The 25436-nt window shown below is 37.7% G+C and overlaps 1 protein-coding gene across 2 annotated transcripts in view; it reads left to right on the forward strand.

Annotated features, from left to right (window-relative positions):
- The window catches only part of ccser2b (coiled-coil serine-rich protein 2b), an 85315-nt gene that overhangs the window by 53766 nt on the left and 6113 nt on the right, over positions 1-25436 (forward strand). Inside the window, exons 7-11 of one of the 2 annotated variants that reach the window (XM_079595337.1) lie at positions 2457-2537; positions 6187-6273; positions 9767-9877; positions 13880-13967; positions 15417-15456. In XM_079595337.1, the coding sequence (XP_079451463.1) occupies positions 2457-2537; positions 6187-6273; positions 9767-9877; positions 13880-13967; positions 15417-15456 (407 nt within the window). The remainder of the gene's footprint in view (positions 1-2456; positions 2538-6186; positions 6274-9766; positions 9878-13879; positions 13968-15416; positions 15457-25436) is intronic. The other variant, XM_079595336.1, reaches the window with a different exon arrangement.

Below are 25436 nucleotides of genomic sequence, written 5' to 3' on the forward strand. Positions count from 1 at the left end.
TATATATATATTCTACAGAATTGGTTCAAAGTTAGAGTTGGAAACATCTTGAAAAAATATGTCTTTTCCCACAAATGTTGTATGCATGCAAAAAAATGTATAATATCCAAGGTAAACATGTCTAGTAATTGTGCAGTTAATTCCATTCCCTACACTCAGAAATTAAATGTCCAGGATCCAGGCAGTAAAAACAAGCCTGCCTGTCTCCTTGACGCGCCAAATTTAGACCAGTTATTTTTGGACGAGCACCAAAGAGAAAAACTTTGAGGAGTTAATCTGCCAACAAACTTATCTGCGGATGAAGAAAAAAAATGGTAGCTCTTGCAAAACAAAAACAAAAAAACAGCGGATACAGCGGCCTCGGCAAGCGTGGTTACCTTCTGCTCATTTAAGTGCTGCACAACTTTTTCTGGAATGCTCTTTTTAAAATCCTCTAGCAAAACCAATTCGCAAAGTTGTTCAAAAGTGTCAGTTTTACTAGACAGGCACCATTTTTCAAACAAAGCTCTCTTCTCTCTTCCAAACTAAACATACGTTTGCCTGGATGTCTTCGCATGAGATCAAAACCTCTGGCGATACACTTCGGGAACTACAGTATACGTATAACTGTAACTCGTATATGCGGAGCACTGTAGACTTTACCACATCATAATCAAGTGAATCCTCTAGGCTTAACGCTGAGCTAACTTATTGTGCCTTACCCACGAGACTACATTGAAGTAACAAAGCCCACATGTCTTAGGCCAGTTGATCTTACCAGCTATTCGCTCAAAGGCTACAAAATAAGCATCCACTTCAGCTTCTCTGAAAGGAGGCACGAGTTTAACATATTTGCTGATGTCAAACGCAGAAACATTAGAAGCCAGAACAGAGCTAACTGGCGAATCTGGGGACGCTGTAGAGGGTGGTCGAGAATGAGGTACGGGCACCAGCTTTTTTAACGCTTCTAGATCTAAATTACGCAATTTAATTCACGCTCCTTCTCCGCCTCTATAACACGCAGTCTAATAATTTGAGACTCACATTCTTGTTTTTTTTATTTCTAAGTCTAATCTCCAACTTGGGATCATATCGCACCAGCTCAGTATCTGAAAAAGCCATTAGTGCAACATCCTGACATTTCTCCTTACCCGAACCCTCTGCCAAAATACCATCCTCTACTAGCTTGCCATAAAACTCTTTTTTTTATATAACTTGCTTAGTAGTCTCTCTCATCACCGAATATTAAATAAATATGCGATCGATAATAGATATTTTTTCTGCATTGCTCAAAAACCTCTGTGATAGGAGAAAGAGTGAAGGCTGTCAAGTTGAATTCCATTTCTCTTACCACGAGAGGTCACTCTTGAAAAGAGAGAAGATAGTAAATTTCAACTTATCACTTTGTTTCCTTCACTAGAAAAGCTTTCAACTACGTCGTACGGCGAGCCCCCAATTGATATGTCTTCCCCTTAGTTGAGGGGTAATAGGGAACGACGAAAAAAAAAAACATTGGAGAGACGTTGAGGATCTCTAGCTCTCCAGTCCCAGATTCACAAACAATTTGAAATGGCGTGTCTGCCTTTTATTTTTCACTTTAGCAGGAGTTAGAAAAGCAAATAGTAATATGAAATAAAGGAACACATTATGAATAAATCCGAAACAAAAGTATTACCTCGGGAGGAAGTCCCAACTCAAAAGAAAACAAAAAACATCTACATAAAAGGGGGATAACATTAACTTACCTATACAAAACAGAAAACAAAACAACATATAACTTCCCTCACTCCCTAACTAACCATTAAACAGGAGTAAAGTTATGGGTATCCTCCACCGTATATTACCCATAAACTCTAAATTAACTGATCATAAATGACATAAATCCAGGAATCATGCTATGACACACATTGTGACCACACACCAAAGAGCGCGGCGACCAGTGCTCACTTGTCTGGGCTTGGAGAGCGGAACACCCTCAAACGCCGCAATGTCTCTCTTCCTCCTCAGTGCTCTCTGCTGCTTTGTATTGGACTCCTCAGGACACACACCAATCAGTGCGCGGACAGCGCTCACAGGTTAACGAGCACAGGTGGTAGTCCTTAATCTAATCAAAGAAACACGAAGAGAGAGAAAGAGAGAGAGATAAATACAAACAAACATAACACTTGGTATAACAGACACAATATATACAGTATATATATATATATATATATATATATATATATATATATATATATATATATATATATATATATATATATATATATATATATATACACACATAAACCTGGAACTTTTGTACACAGCGGAATGCAGCACTTTTTATGAGCTTGTCTTACTGTTTTTCCACATTTGAGAGAAAAACGTCTAGTGCAACCACTATACACTGAGCAATTTTATTGATACAACAAATTACTCATTTGCAGCAATTTTTTCCACCACATTACAAGGTTGATTTTGTTTGTGGTTTGTTTCAGATGGAGACAGATGGTTCAGTTGAAGAGACTTTAGAGGCTTATACTCCACAATCCACTGACCAATCTTTACTTGATCAGAAGGTAAGATCTTATGTTATCTTCCTTAAATCCATGACATTTTGCTTTTTCAAGTGTAATCTTTTAGATGTTTTCCAGTTTTTCCCAATAATAAAACAAAGCCATGTGTTTAAAGGTCCCATGTTATGGATTATTTTATTATTTTATAATGTTTCCTGGGGTGCCCTTATAATGTTTTTTTTAGTAAAAAAATTGTCATAATTTAAAAACAAAAGTCATTTTTCCTAGCCTGATTTTAGCCTCTGATTTGAACGCTGTTAGACCTCAGTGTAAACGCCCACTGTGATTGGCTGACATGCTTGCATATGAAATAGCCAGCATTACATGTGGAACTCTCTCGAAAACTTTTACTATTACAGCTATTATACATTTTCACTAGCTATCGAGATTAACGAATCGTGAGAAGTTTTTAAAGTATTTAGATCTATTCCCTTCACATAAAAGGTTGCAGTGATAGCATTGAGCAGATGGCAGTCTAATGATCGCGTGAATATAGATCTTATCATTGCAACGCAGTTTCTGCCCTCTCACTAATGCTTTCACCAATGCAAACATGAGATAAATACAGTAAGAGCTTCGTTGTGCAGTGTAACAGCGTCATTGATTTCATAAGGAGTTTTGGCAAGTGTCCAGATAAACTCGCGCTGTGTGATTGACAGCTCGTGCGATTGGGAAGGGATTGTTCTGTGATCGCTTGTATATATTTTAATCACAGTTTGAATAAGATTTTTTTTATCCTACTACAGAGAAACAATGTGAAATTGATATTTTAGTCACTGGCTTGATTTACTGATGCATAAACAGTATTGAACGATTTTGAGAGAAAGATTATCTGTCTGATCTTGAACAATTACACATCAGAAATTCACATTACCCACTGGTTCTTCAGAGGCTCGAATTAAGGAACTAAAAAAAATACTTTTGTTTTAATTTGTACATCCAAATGCTGAGCAACTGCCATGCTTCGCTCGTTTGCAAGCCTGATGTCTCCCGAGGAAACAACAATATCGCACTACGTTGCTCTTTTTCTCAAAAGCGGAGCAGGATTGGTTTAAACCTATCAACATTTCTAGACACTGGGGGACCATAGGCAGGCTAGGGGAACTCATATTAATGTTAAAAAACCTCATAAAGTGACATTTTCATGCCATGGGACCTTTAACGTTTGAAGTCATTTGTATCTTTGTATATAATGGTTATTTGTGAGATTTTTCTACAAACTTTGATTTTTTTTTTAAAGTGCAAATATTCCAAGTCTCTCACTTAATTTCAAGTCATGAAAACTACATGCATAATAATTATAATAAATAGATTGAGTATCCGCCGATACCGAGTCCCGATCCAAAACTTGCATTTTCCTAGTGCTTGATGCACACTTCAAGTACATTAAAGTTATTAAAATCAATCCAATACTGGGATGTTTCACAAGACGCTGAAGAACAGACAACGGATGATCGTTCACAGGAATTTACTTAAGAGAATGGAGGACACCACACAGGTAAATATCATAGAGTGACTGCAGGCACTTGAATGACTTAACTCAAGTACAACAGTCTCATATTGCAGGATGGACCGGGACTGACAATGATGAAGATGAAGAACTGTGAGCGGGAGTCAGGTAAGTCTTACAACGGTTCCAGCTGTATTGGTGGCCATGGCAGTACGATCTCAGGAAGCATCCTTGCCACTAGATCTTCTACTGGATCTTCCTCTCCATCTTCCCATTCGATTGAGGATGGTAGCCAGTTGTTAAACTCACTGACACTCCAAGGAGATGGAAGAAAGCCTTCCAAACTCTTGAGATACGCGATCTGAAACAATGTCTTCTGGTAAACTATTGTTACAGAACATATGATTAAATAGGGCTTCAGCAGTCTCCAAAGCTGATGGCAGTCATTTTAATGGAATAAGTTGACAGGCTTCAGAGAAAAGGTCCATGACTACAAGGATACAGGTGAATGGCGTGGTACCTTGGAGATCACTCAGGTGTGACATTCTTGGACGAAGCGTTTGACTTCCTGAGACATGCCTGGACACCAAAACCAGTTGCGGATGAGCGAGAGGGTTGACTGGGTACCTGGATGTCCGGATCCTAAGGAAGAGTGTAGCAAATCCACGAGGGACAATCACAGAGCCAATGGAACATAGGTTCGTCCCTCAGGACGTCCCGGCAGAGCAGGTTCGGTGCAGGTACAGTAGCTTCTGTGATTTGGTCATCTAGAGCCCATTGGATGGGAATGACAATGGCAACTGGAGGGAGAATGGGCTCTGGAAGACAGTTGGGTTGGTCAGGGGCATGTATATGGGACTGGGTCACGGTGAAGTGAAACCGGGTGAAGAATAGATCCCATCTGGCCTGACAAGGATTCAAGCTCTTGGCTTCTCTGAGGGGTTCCAAGTTACGATGGTCTGTGATCACTTCAAATGGATGGTTGGCTCCCTCCAGATAGTGATGCCACTCCTCCAATGAAAGTTTGATAGCTAGACGTTCCCGATTTCCGATGTCAGATTTCTGCTCCGCCAGGGACAACTTCTTGGAGAAAAAGCCACTTGGATGGAGCTTGGGTGAAACCCCCTGCCGCTGTGACAGCACTGATCTGGTGAACACCCTCTTAAGCTGGTGGAATGCTTACAGTATGTGGCTTTGGTGACCAGGACAGAGACTTGGGCATTTTACATAGCATGGAGGTGAGAGGAGATGATAGGGTGCTAAAGTTTGCAAAGGAATCGTTGGAGTTCCTTCATGGTGGTGGGAATGGGCGAGTTATGGACTGCATCTGGTCCATCTGGATACCTTTGGCATCGATGATATAGCTCAGGAACAGAGAGGGAATTCAAATTTTTATAGCTTGAGGTAAAGGTGATTCTCCCTCAGCTTTTGGAGGAACTGCGCAATGTGGAGGCGATCATCTGCCTCGTTCCGGGAGTATATCAGGATGTAGTTGATGTAAATGATCTCAAAACGATGTAGGTACTCCCAGAACACCTCATTCATGGCTTTAGCATCAACTTTAGCGTCATAGGCTTTAGCGTCAACATTGGTGCACTAGTTCTAGATTCTTCGATTCTTCAATCAGTTGATGTCACTCCAATGCAACCCATGCTGCTGATGGTCAGACTCGTACAGGTAAAAAACATGGTGATTTCGCGTACGATTTAAATAACTTTGAATTCATGTTTTAGTTTTGTGCAATATCATTTTAATTATATTCATGCTTACTATTTTTTTTAAAAAACGTATTATTTAATTTTTTGATCGGTGACCACGTTATTTGCGTCTCTTCTGACTACTGCATATTGATATCTAACATACTAAAGAAGTTTCGTACAGTCTTCACGAGGATTGAGCATGACCCAGATTGACATAATTCCAAGTGAGCCAACAACTCTTACATGTCCTAAGCATGTGCAGTCCATTGCGCCAACTCTGAACAGTTCAGATTAATGCACCAACAGCAGAGCCAACTCACCACAAAACCAAAACAAATGTGTGTATTGTGTAATATTTTGCTATTAATAAATAAGCATGTAATGCTTATAATTTATACATTTACATATTCCCATCTAACATCTGATCAAAATCAATCCCTGTTCTGATTTGGCAAAAAAGAAAAGAAAAAGAAGGTTAACCTTGTCTACTGTTATTTTCTAGGTGGCACTGCTTTTGAAAGAGGTTCAAGAACTGAGAAATGAGCTCAGAAGCAAAGACAGGATGATTGCTGAACTTTCCCAGCAGCTGGTGCGTATTATAGCCTAAATATTTTGAACATTCTTTAAACATTGAAAAAAAGTGGTATATTATTTTAGCGTGTTATTTATACTAAATCATTGGCATGTGCTATTGTAAGTAAAGAGTCAATAAGATGTTGAATGGTTTAACACAATCTGACCTTTTTATTTATTTATTTGGTAACGCTTTACAATGTTTAATTTGTTAACAATTAATGTATTAACTAACATGAACTAACCTTGAGCAATTCATTTGTTACAGTATTTATTTATTATTTATTTAACTGCTATAATCTTAGTTAATAAAATACAGCTGTTCATTTTTTGTTCATGTTACTTAGCAGTGCATTAACTAATGTTAACAAATACAACTATTGATTTTAATAATGTATTTTTTGTCATCAATTACTCACCCTGTTGTTCCGAACCTGTATGAGTTTATTTCTGCTGTTGAACACAGAAGATATTTTTTTAAAGAATGTTTGTAATTAATCAAACAATGGACGGTAGCCACTGACTTCCACCGTAGGCTACCGTCAACTGTCTGGTTACCAATGCCACTTTTCCACTGCCGGGCCGAACGGTTCTAAGAACGGTAAGGAACGTTTCCAGTTGTATTTCCACCCGTTACGGCACGACCAGATTAAAAACCCTTCTTGACCCGGAATTCTCTGCACAGTTGTCGAACTGTGCTGTTAGAATTTGTGTAGTGACATCGCAACTCAGGATTGGTCACTTGTCAGTTGCCTAGCTACCAGGTTCTAGCTGGCTAAGCACGCTATTTGAGGGACATAAACACAAATTAATAATAAAAATAGAAGAAATATCTGATCATATCATCTGTAAACTCTTGCATTATCAAGGCAACGACTGATGCATTTGTATTACATTCCAAAGAGCTCCGTTGTCAGCCCACAGTGGAAAATTAAACCATATCCATGCCGGATTGGCCGGCTGGCATGGAATGGTTAAGCAAAGATAACGGTTTGGCCCGATGATGGAAAATCAGCTCAACAACATTTAAAATAACTTATTTTGTGTTCAACAGAAGAAAGAAAATCATACAGGTTTGAAACAACATGAGGCTGAGTAAATGGGAAATCAGCCGTTGTAAAAATAAAGAATCCTCATACTGAAAACAGACTGCAAGCCAGTTACGAGGCTGCATAAGGACACTGGCCCCTTCAGATTAATGTCTGGTCCACCCAATCATTCCAGATAATGAGTAATTACTTTAGAAGGATGTAGTGACACCTGAGTCATTACTGGCCAAAACCTTACAACAAACTCAAAAGCTTGCAATGACTTCAGTCATTTTCACTTTAGAATACTGTTCCAAATAATTAGTATTACTTCTGGAGGAGCTGGTAATACTCAAGTCATTATTAGTGGTCTACCATGATCTTCACATTATAATTAATTATACATTATTCACATTAATTATGAGCCTATTGTAAGGACCACCATTCTAATTAGGAACTAATCGTAAATATCTGTTAACTATTAATTTAGATCGGGTGGAGAATATCGTTTCTGAAGAGCCACAATCCTGCAGAGTTTTGCTCCAACCCTCATCAAACACACCTGAACAAGCTAATCAAGGTCTTAAAGGGATAGTTCACTTTAAAATTATAATTCTGTCATCATTTACTCACCCTCAAGTTGTTTCAAACCTGTATTAATTTATTTCTTCTGCTGAACACAAAGAAAGATATTTTGAACAATGTCGGAAAACCAAACAGTAGACTGTACCCATTGACTTCCATAGTATTTTGTGTTCAGCAGAAGAAATCAATTAATACAGGTTTGAAACAACTTGAGGGTGAGTAAATGATGACAGAATTTTAATTTTAAAGTGAACTATCCCTTTAAGGGTTACTAGAAAGTTTTTATCAGAGTTGGAGCAAAACTCTGCAGGACCTTGACTCTACAGGACCGACGTTCACCACCCCTGATTTAGATCTTTGATTATTCTGGATATCCCGTACTTTTAATTATTCGCTCATTAGAGACCCGATGTCGCATAGAGACTCAACGTCAGCCGGGTCGTGTTCTCACGGGCATAAACTCGCAGTTCTGATACCAGTCAGAGGACGCAGGGTTTACTAATACATTTGTGTCGACCGCTTCATGCTTGTTCATACCAAACATGTACTTACTAATTTGTTCATCAGAGTTTCTTGGTAGTTAATAGTAGTTATGTTAATATTGTGTTACTCTTGTTCCTGTGTAGTCACTCATTAATGATGGAACAGCATTCTAAAGTGTTACCGATTTATTTTTTTATATCATAAATGTACATGAACATCCAGAAATTTGCCCAGTGAGAGCACATTAGCTGTATAAACAACGATTTAACTCACACTGGTGCTAAACTTGGATGGATGGATGGATGGATGGATGGATGGATGGATGGATGGATGGATGGATGGATGGATGGATGGATGGATGGATGGATGGATGGATGGATGGATGGATGGATGGATGGATGGATGGATGGATGGATTGGATGGATGGATGGATGGATGGATGGATTGGATGGATGGATGTTGTCTTCATACATATTGGAAACACAATGTGTTCTGATCTGCTTGTCCTGCATTGCGATTGTATATCAGTGTAAGTTAAACAATCTAGTGCTTTCAAAAGAAAGGTTTGCTTTGCACCAGCACCATTTATCCCAGATTAAGTTAAAATATTGCACAAGGGAAATATATCTGAATGCAGGGCTGAGTGAGTGTGAGTCAGTCATGAAACGGGTAGTGCTGAACTAATTATTCATGACAAACTCAAACTGTTGCATGCCTTTATTAATTTAGTTTCTTATTAAAGCAATTGTTAGAGGAAATAATATTCTCAGACGTAGTGAAATTAGATTGCTAAATTCGATTTTGTACATGAACTCAAAACTCAGATCTATTCTCATCATTTGTATTTCATTCATAATTTATTATTTCTCTCGTTTCTGCTTTCAGTGTGAGGGTGAATTTCACAAAAACGTCATTATCCACCCAAAATCAAAATATGAAAATAAGAAATTATATTTTGCATTAAGAAAATTAAGCTTTTTTTAGGCAAATATTTCTTGTTGCATTGTGTAATTTTTGTAATTCCCATTATTCTCAGTAACGATTCTCATTAGATTTGACCACATGTTGTATACTTCACATATTTAAATAATATATAATTTATTTGCATTGCTTAACTGTCATGAACTGTCATTTCAAAATACAAAAATACCTCAGGCTCAAATGGTCCTAAATATGATTGATTTTCAAAAAAAAAAAAAAAAAAAAAAATCTTTCTTTTGATTTTGGGATGAAATGCATGTTTTTGAAAATCTTTATAAAATTCACACTTATTTAGTATTTTATGAATTCTATTCTATTGTGAATGGTCCTGGAATCACAACAGATGTGATGAGCAGTGTGACATTTGTTTGTTGCTAATTATACTGTGTTTTACATAGAAATACATCAGCATTTTATTTTTATTTGTCATAGTCTTCTCCAGTGGAGGATATGCAGTGCCACTGCCTGCAGGGGTCAGAGGCTTACAAGGAGTCAGCGGAGCACCAGGACAAGGATACTCAAACCCTGTGGAGGCCACATAATGTGAGTATACAGAGATAGAAAACAAGGTCAGGTCAGCTTTATCACTGCATTGTTGGTTATATTATGTACATGATTAGGAATAGTACTGACTGACAGAGGCATAGGCCAAATGATTTCAATCATCTCTGTGGAAATAAGGATGCCTATGTATCTGAGAGGAGATTTAGGGGCTGGGGTTTTGACTTGTCGGTGTAATCGCCATGTGTGCTTTTGAATCTTCCAACATAGGCTGATTGGAAAAAACGTGCCTCTACCTACATTTTTGCAAAACTCCAAAAACTTTACAATTCACTGCAGTTTCTATTTGAAAAGAACACTAGTAGTGGCAGTAAACCACCAACACATTTTATTACGTTCGACACACACTTTATCTCTCATTTGCTTTTGTTGACACAGTCAGTTAGGTTTAGGGTAGGGTGTAGTATTGGTGGTACATTATTTCTAAAGGGGTCATGAACTGAGAAATCTAATTTTCCTTGAGCTTTTGACATATATAAGGTCATCATACTAAAACAGAACTGAAAACGTCCTTGTTATTCCATAAACAGCTTATATTGTAACCAAGCCCAGCGAACCACTCGTTGTGGAATGTGCCTTTAATAGGACAAATGATCCTAATGCTAGGAATGTGGTTATTTATTTTCAACAATGTGAATGTCTCAGTTATTTATTTGGATTCGGTACATTTCTCAGTGGATTATTTAGAAAATCAGTCGCAATTCCGGCGCAGGCTTTGCAAACAGACTTTTATGATATGGACTTAACAGTAATGCCACAACATGTAAGTTACTGTGTTCATTCTAATGCCTGATCTGTGACCAGTGATTTCTGATATGTAATGATTGATGTACAGTCAGATATTCTTTGTCTATGTCAGTAAATCAAACCAGTGACTAAATGGTTAACTTCACATTGTTTTCACATTCTTGATAGGATGAAAACAATCTGTTATTTAAACTGTGATTAAATTATATATAGAAAGCTATCAAAGAATGCTCCTTTTTACAATCACTGGAGCTGTCAATCAAACAGTGCGAGTTTATCAGTGACTGAGTTCTGGACTCTCGCCAAAACTCCTTTTATAATAACAAATTCCCTTTTATCAATAGTTATAATCAACGAATCTCTTATTTACATTGTGGTTTCACGGTTAGTTATGATGAAAGCATTAATTAGTGTGCAGGAATCAAATTGCAAAGAGAAGATCATAGTTCATGCGCTCAACATGTCTATAATCATGAATGATGATAGCTTTAATTTTTGGGTGAAAAAAGGCTGTGTGATTTCTACTTCATTAATATGTAGGTATTAATATATAGGTATGTCAGGTAAACATTTTTTTTTAGATTTTAAGTTTTAGATGTCTGAGTGAAAATGTAATTATCATTAAAATGATTACTGTAACTGCCCTACAATAAGCTTTATAGCCATTTCTGTCAAGATCATATTTTTATTTTTGGCAACAATCTGCAAAATGAATGCTTGTTTCCGAACACTGCTGATGATTTTATATCTACATTTTTAGGACTGATTTTTAGGCCTCTGGAGTCGTTTTTGTGAGATAATTTTACTTCCGCATTTGAAAACCGCCAAACCGGAAGTGGCGTTACGGGAGGAAGAGCGGTCAAAGTAAACAATAGAAAAGCAATGGATCGCAATGACAGTTCGGACGCTGAGGAAATTGTAGCCTAAATGTTTACTCGTATGACGGACCTCAGCCATATAATTATGAGCCTGATATGAAGCCAAGAGAGCAGGGACAGGCCAGGATAAGACAGAACAACGGTCAGAGGAGACGCATTGAGCTGTGGTGTGAGGAGAACAGGGCAGGGGTCTCGGTGAGAGAACAGTGTTAGCTTATATATGTATTCACGTTAGCTGACGATATGTATAACACTATGCTCAGATCACAACATTGTACAGATTATTATCATGTATCAGGCAATAGCAAAGCTAGTATTTAGACCCTTACCTGCATGTGTTGTGTATGTCAGCCATTAGGAGACAGCTTCCAGAGGAAGAGGGACTTTATTAAGGCTTTGAATGGCCCCATTTGGTGACAATGAATACAAAAATAATCACAATCACAACTGTCTTGCTGTATAAAAACTTTATGTGTAGAAATTCGGAGTACAGATTGAAAATGAACATAATATATTATATTTATAATAATAATAAGTGTCGGCTGGCCAGTCGGCAAACGACTCCCTCTGGTGATGTAATATGACGCGATGGTGGGGAAAAAAGCGCTTTTTTCAACACGGTCGAGGAAACTGTCACGTTTTCTACTAAATTTGTGCCTTTACAGTATGTCTTGCAAAACAATTTTTAATCCTGCATTTACTTTGCATGTGGTATTTTCATACAAGGTTATATATTCATTTTGAAAAAAAAATGAAAAAAAGCCTGCAATATGCCATTTAAGAAACTTTGTCTGTAGTCCTAGTAACAGCATTGTGTGAATGATGTGACATTTCTTGCAGGCTCTGGAAGATATCATTCTAGTTTAGTGGATCTCAGTCGGTGGTTCTGTGCTCAAAGGGTAATGGACAACAGGGAAAATCAATGCAGTCAATATTCAGAAAAGACCCCTCGAGGGGTCAGATTAAACAGAGGAAAATGTTGATGGCCGGCAGAACTAAACAGCCCAAAGCGGGGCAGTGATGACTGTGATCCTAATTGAATTTGCCTGTGTTTAGTCGACACTGTTCATGAATGGCGTACAAAATAGGGCCTAAAACTTTTTTTTTTTTTTTTCTCAATAGTTAGTAAAGGTTCTTAACCTTAGGTATCATTTTCATTAATTTTTGCCACCATTTTAGCAAAATTAATAGATTTTTGTTATTTTCCAACAATAAATATTATATAGACATCAAAGTTAAATGGACAAAATAAATCAATATTAATTGAAATGTATTTGTTTTTGGAATAAGGTCAAATTAAAAAGTCTATGTTGTGCTGTTGAGTGTGTATAATGCCTATTGAGAACAGTGTTGTCACAATACCAGAATTTCAGTAGCTCAGTAAAATTTCCCGGTTCTCACTATTTGACTTTACGAAGATAAAAAATATTTAAATCAAATATATGTTAATTGTTAATGCTAAGTAATCATTACTATAAATATCACTATGTGAGTCATTGCAATTTCAAATTTAATCCCACATTTAAATACGGTTGTCAGTCCCGAAACTTTGCTGTGCGCAACTAGCAGATGAAAAATAACTTTTATTCAAACTTTATAATCCTTGAAGCTGTCGGTCACTTCCGTTCAGAAGTTCTGCATTCTTGCTGAAACTCCTGTGAACGAATGTCTTATTTACATCATGTTTATACTTTGTTGGTTTTTAAATTTTGTTCTTGCATCTAGTTACTATCGGTAGTATGTCCCCCCCCCCCTGGTATTTCTCATTTAAAATGTATGTCTTTCTGTCACTTCGTCACTGCAAATCACTGTCAATGTGAACACCACATTAGATGTTTCTCTGCATGGGACGTCAGATGTAGTCAGAGTGTTTTATTGGGTGATTTTAGATGTTTGCCTTTGGTTGCCTTTACAAGTAATATAAATATTGTAAAAGAAAGTAAAATAAATATTGAACTGTAGCAGTGTTCCCTTATGCCAAGCCCCAGAAAGGCCCCAATGGACAATGTGATGCATATTGAACAAAAATTACAAAATGCTACTCTGAGCACTTGTCTTCATTCAACATTTTAAAATCTGGCCCTGCAAGACTATTAATTTGACAGAGCAGGTGACAGTGGCGTTTTACCACATTTACAAGTACAAGTAGGGGTGAATACAGGTTGAATGGGACACTTTCTACCATTGAGATGACTAGGAAAAAGTGTCACAATCAACCTGAATTAAACCTATATGTGGCTTGCACTTTTGAACTATATATTTTGTCCTGTGAACTGTAAGTGTTTGTATCGATATGTACAGTATGTGTATGTGTGTATGGTGCAGGGATCAGCCTTTCTCTCTCTGTTCCTCTGTACAGGGCATGTTGCTTGCCCCTATTCTCTCTTCTTGGCAACACTCACAGCGGGGGAGTGTGCGGCCGTGTGCGCCACGGCACCACAGACAGAGTGAGTCCCTTAACCATCCAACCAACTGAACCTGTCTGTGCACCAGCCCCAGTGCTTGCTGCATGTCCGCCTGCCTCCCCCTTGTGCCTCCACCGTCCTATCACATTCCAGTGTGGAATCAGTCCATCATTTCCACTCCTTTTAGTTTCATTTACCTTATATCCTCTCCCTGTCTGCTTGGTTTAGAATCTCCAGACCCATTTAGTTTTTCTGCATAGTTTTCAAAGCCAGACAGTGAAACACATACTGAATGACTTTCTTCTGTACTTTTATCCCTCAACCAAATTTCCTAGAAGAGAAAGCTGTTTTCAATAGAGCACTTGCTGATGAGATATATCAGGTTTTGTCATTTCATTGCCTAAAAATATACAGTCGTGACTGAGATCCTCAATTAGTTTACAAAATGAAAACCGTCATCATTTACTCGCCCTTATGTCATTCCAAACTGTTTTCTTTTCTTTCTCAGGCATATGCTTTTTTGAGGAACATACCTCTACTGCAGCTTTCGAATCTTGTTCAAGCTAACATTCATGAGACACAAGGTGTTTGATCATGAGAAATGAAGCCCAATGATGTAACTTGATGGCAACTCATCTTGACACGTCAAGTTTGAACTGTGATTTGAGAGCTACAGCAGAAGTAAATAGCCCTTCAATTTCTGTTTCTCAAAACCTATTGCTTAGCGTCAGAGACATATAGATTACCTTTATGATACTTTTAGGATGCCTTTTTTCTTTTTTTTTAGGCTTGACAGCCCTAGTACCTATTTCATTGTATAGAAATAGGCAGTTTGGTTTGGAACCCTTTATTTTAAACAACACGAGGATGAGTAAAGGATCAGCTGTATAGTAAATCACCATAAAGTAGCTGCCATCACCTCTGATAAACAAGATTTCGTTTGACAGAAAGATCCTTTCCCACAATGCTTGCTGGTGAACAAGCTTGCGAGCTGTGGTTAAGCCATGATGAGCACTAATATGTCAGATGGCTGCAGTGGGAGACAGGTATTGAGAAAGAGAGTCATTACAGTCTTTGATCTGGCATTGTGGGATCCCTTAGAGAAGACGACAACCTGACTCTAGACACATATATTCTCTTTTTCTTTCTCTTTGACTTCTCTTTGAGCAGTCCAGACAGAACCTTAATCCTGCCCATTTTCAGATGTGCTAATGAGCATGGAACTGAATGCACTTCCCCTTTTTCTTTTTGCTTTCATTTGTCACGTGAAGCGCAAAATCTAGATTACTGTCATGGCTGAATTGGCTGTTACATTTGTGCCATTTCTTTGTAATAATGCTAGTAAAAAAAAGTTTGCCTTCATGTTGTGTGTGTGTTGTGTGCTGACGATGCTTCCTGTTCTACCCCTGTCATCTGTGTGTGTATATCTTTCATTGACTGATTGTTCCTTATTGTTTCTCTCCCTCTGCCTCTACAAAAATCGGGCAAAAGGAGTGGAGCATCTAGTTCATTACTTCAGAGACACTGCGTGGTATAGTACTGCCTGTCTTTTCTCTAAAACATCCTCTCAACCCCTTCCTCTCTGTTTGCATGGACTCTTATTCTGTACTGTGAGGACAGCCCATCTGCGTTATATTGTTCATTCTGTTTTCATGTAGCCGACTTTCTTCAAACCTCTTTTTGTCTTTCGTTCTCTTCTGTCAAGCCCACTGTGTCTTTCATTCTCTCTGATCTGTTTGACCAACCCATATCATTTTGTAAAATCTTAGTTTACATTGTTACTTCCAGAGTTGGAGACATGACCAGTACATGACTCCTTAGCAGAGGTGGAAAGTCCAGGTTCAGAAAGTAAAAGTCCTCCTCAGTATTTTGTTCCAATCACCTGGACTTGCTAATTAGCACAGTTTTTCAGCCAGGAGATAGAACTAATTAGTGAAATCAGCTGACTGAGTTCATGGGTGGAATAAACATATGGCAGGACTTTTACTTTCTGACCCCTGGACTTTCCACCTCTGCTCCTTAGCCTTGTCTCATTGTTTATACATACTGTAGGTATTATGTAACGTTTACGATACAAAAAAAACGCTTTTTTGTATGTTTTAAAGGGATAGTTCACCCAAATAGTTACTCAAGTTATTAAAGACATCGTTAAAATAGTCCAAGTGACTACAGTGGCTCACCGAAGCGCTGTGCAGATATACTACGTAAACACACTTAGGCCCACGGAGAATATAATGAATAGTGGAATAAAGTTGTTAGTTTTGTTTGTTTTTTGTGCACAAAAAGTATTCTCGTCGCTTGATAAACATATGGTTGAGCCACTGTAGTCGCTTGGACTATTTTAACGATGTCTTTAATAACTTTCTGGGACGGCAAGTTTCAATCCCTTAAGAAGCCTATGGAGGAGTGAGACAGCTCTCAGATTTCATCAACAATATCTTAATTTGTGTTCCGAAGATGAACGGAAGTCTTACGGGGTTGGAACAACATGAGGGTGAGTAATTACTGACAGAATTTTAATTTTTGGGTGAACCATCCCTTTAATAGATACTAAAATGTACAATATAGTGAATTGACAGCATCTAAAAACTAAATATTACTACATATTTACAGCTAAAGAAGCTATAAAATGTTTACAAATATATTATATCATACATATATTTGTATAGATAAATTGTATAAATGTTAGATATATTTTACATTTATTAACCCTATCCCCAAACCTAAACATAACTACTTCAGAGTATAAAAAGAACATATAAAATGTAACAGACACAAACATGTGCAATGACAGGTTTAATTTCAGTATACCATTAAAACGATTTTGAGCCGCTAACCCCACACAATAATGTACATCTAAAACTAAGAACTGTCTAAACTGTCTAAAAATCTAAACTGTAAAAAGATACAGATAAGTGTAATCACCATAATTTATTGCTAAAAATTACGATTTGTTACAATTGCAGTCCTTTCAGAAGGTAACAATAGTTTTGTGTGAGGTAAAGAGCAGAACTTAAGTTGTTAATAGCTGGAAATGTTATCTCGACCCCTTTTGTGACGATGCAGGCAAGAGCCAATGAGTGTTTGATATCACTAACGTAAAAGCTTTGTTCTAACGCTTCTTGAGACGGCACATTTTTAATTCATAATGACTGCAAGATTTGACGAAAATCATTGAATAAAGGCTTGAATTTGGGTCTGTGGGTGGGGTGGTGGGATCTCTGGGAACCCATGAACCAATGTCTGTATGGTTTTCACCTGATCAATTTGATATGTTTGTAGACATTTAATGAAACATTTGTATAGTAAAAAAAAGAAGAGGTGTAGTTATTAGTCTATTATTGGCCTGATTAACCAAGCTCTCCATAAAACAAACAAGCCCTACAATTGAACAAAATAACACATTATAAACACAGTTTGGGCCCTATTTTATCATGGTCGAAAGCGCATGGCACAAGTTCAGTTAGGACATGTCCAAATCCCCTTTTGCTAGTTTAACGACGGGAAAAATGGTCGGCGCGCAAGGTGCATGGTCTAAAAGGCTTGTCTCTATTATCTTAATGAGTAATGGGTGTGTTTTGGGCTTTACGTGCAATAAACCAATCTCCCATTACCTTTAACTGCCAGTTGCAGTTGCGCCATGGCGGATTCGCTATTTACATGACGGAATTTGATAGTGGAAAGACCGAACGCGTCTCCAGAGAGCAAATGGATCTGCTTGTGCGCGAGGTAAAGCACGCACACAGACCATCTACTGGACAAGCCAGATTCCACCATATCTTTATACAATAATAATCTTTTACATTGTAATCCTTTTATTTTTAACATTTGGCATGTTTGTGTGCTGCTGCGTGTCATTGTGTGCTGCCACATTATTAACGCGCACTTTAAATAACAAAATAAATATTGCGCCATTAACTTCAGACCAGGTTTTAGTTGGTAAATGGCGCTGTCTATTTCAGTTGTCTCAAAATAGCAACACACCATCAATGCGCCTGGACACGCCCATGGCCGCACAAAATGTATTTGCTATTCAAACAACGTGGCTCAGGACGTAAAAAATTGCGTCAGGCTGAAACTAGCAAAAAACACTTGTTGCATTGCGCCAGGTGTATGATAGGGCCCTTCATATTTAATGGTATTAGATGATTTGTTAATTGCTTTTAATAGATTACACTTTCAATTAAACATTTGCAGTTGGTCTGTAAAAGGAGATTTTGCGTGTTTGAGCGGCATTTTCACTGCATTTACCATTGTGGTGTTTCTGCGTTTTGTATTTTAGTATTTTGCAATAAACCAAAAAATTGGTTCAATTGATTTAAAATTTCAAAAAGCTTTGTTTCACCTATCACTTACATTTTATGCAAAACACATATGAATACTCCTGAGATTATGTTTTGGTCGATTGGATGACAAGTGGACGATGCCAAAAACATGTGTAAACGGGGTAGTCGAAAACACATTTGACCAGATAGCTTTCGTAGTGAAGACGAATGTGTTCGAACACCCACAAAAAGACTGCCTTCTCTCCGTCTACTGACCTAATGTGAAAACATTATAGGAAGTGCACTAGCCAGAAGGGATTTAAAATTTGTTGGCTGGAGACCCAAGTTTAGTTTGAAGATGAAAAAAAATTACCAAGCACAATGTTCTCTCACCATTCCTGATTTCTAACATGCACTGACTTAAAAAAAAAAAAAAAAAAAAAAGTTATGAACACTGATCTTAGCGGTTTATGCTACCGGTCCCAGGTGTAAACAGGGTCTTAGATTGAGGACCAAACAAATAACAGATCCCTAAAGGCCCAAACTTCTAGCAGATCTTCTTATTTGAGCAGTTTTAAAAGCAGTGGCCCAACTTTGAGTGCTGCTACCTAGTGGACTGTGCAGACGATGAAATTGACATCATGCACACTGTAGAGGCCAATTAACTTAGATGTCTTGAGGCCAAGATCCAGACCAAAACCTGTATGTCCAAGAACCACAATGTCCATTTTAAATGGGGAAAGTGCCCAAAAATGTATTCCATCATTCATTTCAAATATTGTACCTCTGACTGTAAGCTCAGACCAAGACAACAAGTAATTCGAGAAAGACCCAGTCCAAGGCTGTATTTATGTGGTTCTGATATGTCTCAAGACCAAGACTGCAACTTTGATTTCTACACAATTAAGGACTGTTTTTTTATTTAAAGGTGCTGTATGGAGTTTTTCTACTAAAATGAATCCATTTTTTATTACCTGTGTGTGAAGGGGTTGTAATCTCACAATAAAATGATCCACTTGGCGGGTTTTGCTATTACCTCTGAAAGCAAGTATTCCTATTTCTATGTGAAGTCTCCGGGTCGGATTTGCCGCGAAATCCAGTGAGGTGACTGAGACCTGCATGCGCGCTCCCGAGCGTCTCGCCTCTCGCCTCGTCTACTGACTTTGCGCTCAACAGCGACGACACTGCAACTTTATGACATGGAGTCTGCTAATACTAGGAAACGACTAGCACAACACAGACTCCAACACAAACTCCACATAATAATAAAAAACAAAAGAAAGCACGCGCACGAGCACTCGCTTGTAAACGTATTGGTTGCAATCTGAAACATCACCGCTAGATGCCGCTGAAAACTCCATACAGCACCTTTAAGGGGCTACCGGAGGAGTTTTGAGATCTATAGACAAAATAGACTTGACCCTCCCTTCACCAGCAATACATTTTTCTATGACCCTCCAAAATGATTGTGAAAAAAGGCATGACCCTCCCCGATAATTTATTGATTACTTCTGTATTGGTTTGCGCTTGGCAAAGATGTTCAGATAGCCTTTTTTCTTTTCTTTTTTACAACCATGCTTTCTCATCTTACATATCCAGTGGCATAACTTTGTTTTAAAAAGTGGGTGGGACAGGTGGGGTGGGGGTTGCTAATACAATGCTAAATCAGATATATGTACAATAACATTACGATGTCCAGCAATCGATTTAAATAGTACATGGGGTTTAATTTGTCGTTTACTAAGATGTAATATATTACAGAACTCTCACCAAGCGTGTCAGGTTCTGGGTTCTAATCCGCACTCGTATAGGTTTTTTTTTTTTTCTCATCAAAACCGAATATGTTTATCAGTGGTTGTATATCAAGCAGGGACACGTTTGTGTGCATTATGTTTTGTGATTTCACCGGAATAGATAGAGAGTCTCCGCAACATATTGAAGCGCGCAACTGAGTAAAGACAGTGCGCCGTGTGCGCGAGCCCCAAGAGAAAACACTGTATCCGCGCCACTGATCGCAGCGGCCACGAGCACTTTGATCACTTGGTTTAAAAAACACATTTCAGCGCTAGATCGTCTCTTATTTGACAAACGAACGAAATGAATGCACTGCTAGGTAACTGGAGATGTTTTATTTATTTGTATTGGTACATTTGTGCCGCGAGATGTTTTAAAAAGTGGTGGGGACAATATAGCTGGACAATATCGACCCTGGCAAAAAGTGGTGGGGACTGGGGACATGTCCCATCTGCAAATTACGCCTATGCACATCACACTCCATTGTTATGGTGGCCATTTCAGTAGATTTACTCACTAACATTGTTGTGGAAACACAATAAGCATGGAAACTAAAATAATTACTGCATTACTTCAAATACTAGTTACTCCTCTAGTAAACTAGTATTCACATGAAATAAATCAATAAAACATTGAGACCATTCAACAAAGCACACTGGGTAATAACAAATTCAACACATTAACTGGTTGCTATGGACTCGTCACTAGGCTTCCTCAGTCATTGTATATTTTAGCATATAGTTAAAGCTGCCGAAGCTGAACATTATCCTCCAAAACTCCATTTCTCAGACAAGCGTCAATTTGGGAGCTACTTCCTTCTCACATGCCTTGAAAAGGCTGTCGTTTGCACAATTTCAAATCACCGGGACCAAAAGGATATTTGAAGTGTAGCCTACGTATTGGCGCGGGGTGGGGGATAGTGCAATTTTTGTTGGGTCAGACCCATCTGCTAACGATGGGGGACCAAGACTGAGAGAGCTACATTGAGCATAGAAAAATATGCACCAAACAAGTCACTTTGAAATTTAGCTGTTTTCATGAATACAAAAGTTGGGTGACCCTCCCCCTAGACTAAAAAAAGCTGGATGACCCTCCCCTCAACAAAGAATAAAAATACATGACCTCCCCTATATTCCTCCGGTGGTCCATTCCATAAATACCGAACTTACTAACTACCGATAAATACTTAGTGCTTTTTTGTTTGACATTTTGCAAATTGCAAGGTATACTGGTACTAAAAATGTTTTAATGTCAAATTTGAATCAGTCAACGAGACACGCAACAAGGCAGCTGAGTGGTAGAAAAGGCAGATAAAACAAAGATGTTGATTTTGATATCTTTGCCCTCAGCTCACTGAAAAGCAGTGCTGTAAAAGCCTAATATGGAATTATTTGGCATTCAGAAAAAACAAAATGCTAACCTGCAGATCTGTCAGTCTGCAAACAATGCAACAAGAAATGCCGCTTCAGGAGGGAATACATTAAACCATGTAAACCAAATGTCCTGTACTCATTCCAAATTATACAATGATACAAGTCATAGACAAGTGTGCATGACAACATTTCAAAATATTGTTGAAAGATATATTTTATATTTTGATTCACTAGTTCTTCACTTGACATTTGAGTGCTGGTATGTCCTGAATGATGCCATTGGTACACAAATCAAACTAAATATTGTGTTTGGACTTGAAGTTGAAGTTTTAATTATGCTGAAATGCTTAAAAACATGCAACAGACTTTGTAACTGCATGATTCACTGATTTTCAGCTCATCAGTCATCTAAGGTGGTTCATTTGTAATATCGATTTAGTACTGAGGTAGCAAAGCTTGGTATTGTAAGAGCAAAATCAGAGCAACGGATATGTGTAATAAAAGCAACCGCAAGACTGAAAGACTGGCTTTACCAAAAATTATTGAATGAAAAAAGTCTTCATTAATATGAAATTTCATATTTTATTTTCACGTCGCCATTTGCTGAAGAAAAACCCGCTTTGAATGGGCACACTTTTTGTCTAATGAGAACTTAATTTCTCATATCAAAGCCATTCTGTCTTCATGTATTTCTTACTTTGTTCTTCTTTTTTTCAGGCGGAGGTGATATTATGGTTATTAGAATAATATATTTGTTTATTCAACATCTTCCTTCACATTTCTCATCTTTTTTTTTGTTGGTATAATTAGGGAACGTGGAGTACATGGGCTGTGAGGAGTAATTATGTGCTTTTATATTCTGAAGTTCGTTCATCACACACCTCTTTTAAACAAAACTGAAGATTCCCTTGGTATTCCTGCCTTAAGAAAGATACATTAATGTCTGTATATTCTAATTATTTGGAAAGCTCCGCACCGGTGTAGCTAGAGGTGGGTAGGTTATCATTATTAAAATGCATGTTTGGAGTCAATTTAGGTGCAAGTACATGAAATTTAAACAAAACAACAGCACCTCTGGCATCATTTATATAATGATGTAGAAAAAAGTTTTCCAACTATGAGAAAGTCATTTGTAGAGAACTGATGGCTTTTTATATATATATTTATATATATTTGGGGAATCTTTTGGAATTTCTCTTCATTTCACTCACTAATTTGATTACACTTTAGTGTTCACCTTTTTTACGTTTTTATTTTTCCTCTGTTCTCTCTTTTCTTCTTTTCTCCACCTGTCTGTCTTCTTTTCCCTCCCTCCATAGATTCTTTCTGCTCCAGAACTGTCACCTTTTCTCAGATGTCTTGTTTTAATTCTTGGTGAGCTCTCATAAATTATGTATGAAACAACTGAGAGTCCTCACACAGCTCCGTTAAGACTTTCTCTGAGGTTTTGACAGGGTTGCAGGTGCTCTCGGTTTAGCCCGATTGAGAGTTCACCTCTAGACAAACTCCTCACTGCTGTCTCGTCCATTCTGAAACTCATATTGTGGTAAAAAATTCAAAGGATTATATTTTTGAGAAGAACTCTGGGACCTGGAATTGGCACAAAACAGGGAGATGGGCTCAGTCAATAAAACAATCACACTACACTGCATTGTATGGAAGGTGGTGTCCATTAGAGGGTGCTGTGGACCAGGAAATACCTCCCGAGGATCTGAGTAAACACTATTGGGGTTGCATGTGGCATACACATGTTTGTGAACTTGAGGAGATAATGGAGATTTGCTGTGGACCAATAATGAAAATTTTGTCATGTACTCGCACTCATGTTGTTCGTATACAATAACTTTGTGTGAACAAATCATTCTTTTGAATCAGATCTTTTCAGTGGATGAGTTAAAAGCACGTGTAATAGCAACTTAATAGCACGTAAATGGCTCAAATCGAAACTTAAACGGCCACTTAAAGGGTTAGTTCACCCAAAGAGGAACTCACATTCACACAACAGCATTCACTCTCATGTCAACACAACACGCATGTATCTTGGTGCTCTCTAAACCCACGTTGGAGATTAATATCTTGTAAACAAAGTGGGAAATTATGTTTTTTTGCACAAACAAAGCACTCACGTTACTTAATCAAATTGAGGTCAAACCACTGGAGTCACATGGATTACTTTAATGTTGTGTTTACTCACTTTCTGCGGCTTGAAAGTGGTAGTTGCATAGACTGTCAATGGAGGGTCAGAAACCTCTTAGATTATATTTAAAATGTAATTTTTGGGTGAATTAACCCTTTAAGCGCAATAGAAATACCTTCTTGCTGACCGCTATTATTCTAATTACAAATAAATGCAATAATTAATTTTTTATCAAAATAGAAAATACAAATAATCTGTAAACAAATGAATCCTCCATAGCAGGAAATGTAAATCATAACAGAAACAGAAACAGTAATAGTGTCCTGCAGGGGTGAGGTATTTAAAAAATATATAAAAAATCCCGGAAATGTGTTAGCATTTTAGCACTTGTGGTTCCATCGTCCGTTAATAGGTTTTTTGAATGTTATTTTGGTTGAATGTCTAAAATAAGGTCTGTGGTTAACACAAGTTCAAGTTTTTTTCATGTTTTATTATACGACATAAAATACATCAGTAATACCCTCTTGTGCCCTTACATGTCTTGAAAAAGGCGGTTTCTAACAACTGATTAAATGGGACTACAAAGGTTGTCTGGAATATTAAACTTCACATCAAACAGGAAAACTCATCAACTCATTAGTTAACTTTCACAACCTAGTTTTTGATCACTCTCTTGCAAACTCGAACTTTCAGGGGAAATGTGTTTATTTATTTATTTATTCTATATATTATTATATAGTCAGAATCTTAATGGTGATGACATTGATGTCATGTGACTGGTGTAGTTCATTTATAGCCTTTTTACCTTTTTCCGATTGTATTTAGGCTTCAAAATTCATAAAAGTTGTGTTCATTTGTGAAGAGTATCGTGATGAACAGAATGTGTAACTTTTGTTAGTCACAGAGTTTATTTTCTGCAATAATCCAAAAGCCAATGGAAAAATCCTTGGGTTTTTGTTTGAGGGAACCAGTGTGACGCTAAATTCAGGGTTGGCCTACAAAAATACGTCATCACTGCAGCTCTCTATAAACTCACAAAGTAAAAATTGGAGTAATCATAGACCACCAGAATCAACAAATAAACATTTAAAAAATATTGAACTTGCACTGTTCCAAAAGCATAACCATAACTCTTAACCATTACATGTGCTGGCTTGAAACTAGTTTGATCTGACCTTGTGTGAATAACAATCTTTTAACTCACCCCATGACTTCAATCTTTTAAAGTATGTAATTGTGGTAACTTTTGCATGGTATTCGTAAAAGGATAACATTATGGTACTATTACGGAAAATAATTCACCAGTGCCAATCAACCAGCACAGCAGACATCAAAGACTGAGCTAACAATAACCTCAATGTCCTGCATAGCACAGAAGCCTTGCATCACATGGAATAATTCACTTTGAGATGGATGCGTTGGCTATCCCAACAATATTATGTGTATATTTCTTGTGGTCCTGAATTTGAAGTATGAAATAGGAGGCAGACATCTTTCTATGTACCTTCCTTAAAAAAAAACTCCTTTGCCCTACTTTGGATGTTTTGCTTTGTGACAATGCTAGCTTCTCTAATCTAGACGCTTTTGGGTGTGAGTCGTAAGTTGTTAATTTGAATTGCATTCTTGTTTGTCAGTCTTAGAGATGCGCTCGAGTGCATGTACTGCTTTGACAGTGACCTCACCACCTCACGTGTAAGTCTACATCATTACTAATAAGTGTGGAGAGGCTGATCTCCACTTCGCCAAGAACTGTAAGGATCAAAGCCCTCTCAGACAGCTTGTTGTGTGGATGCTTCAATCTGTCTCACTCAAGTCTGAGTTAACACCCAGAGCAGGTTCGTCTGAAGCTGTGTGGCCGCAGCTGAGGATAGTGTCTCATAAAGCATGAATGATATAAAAGTGTTAAACATTAAACTGAGAGTTGCTTTTTGGTACTATTGGT

This window comes from Phoxinus phoxinus, assembly GCF_949152265.1.
Source record: "Phoxinus phoxinus genome assembly, chromosome: 21".
Taxonomy (NCBI): domain Eukaryota; kingdom Metazoa; phylum Chordata; class Actinopteri; order Cypriniformes; family Leuciscidae; genus Phoxinus; species Phoxinus phoxinus.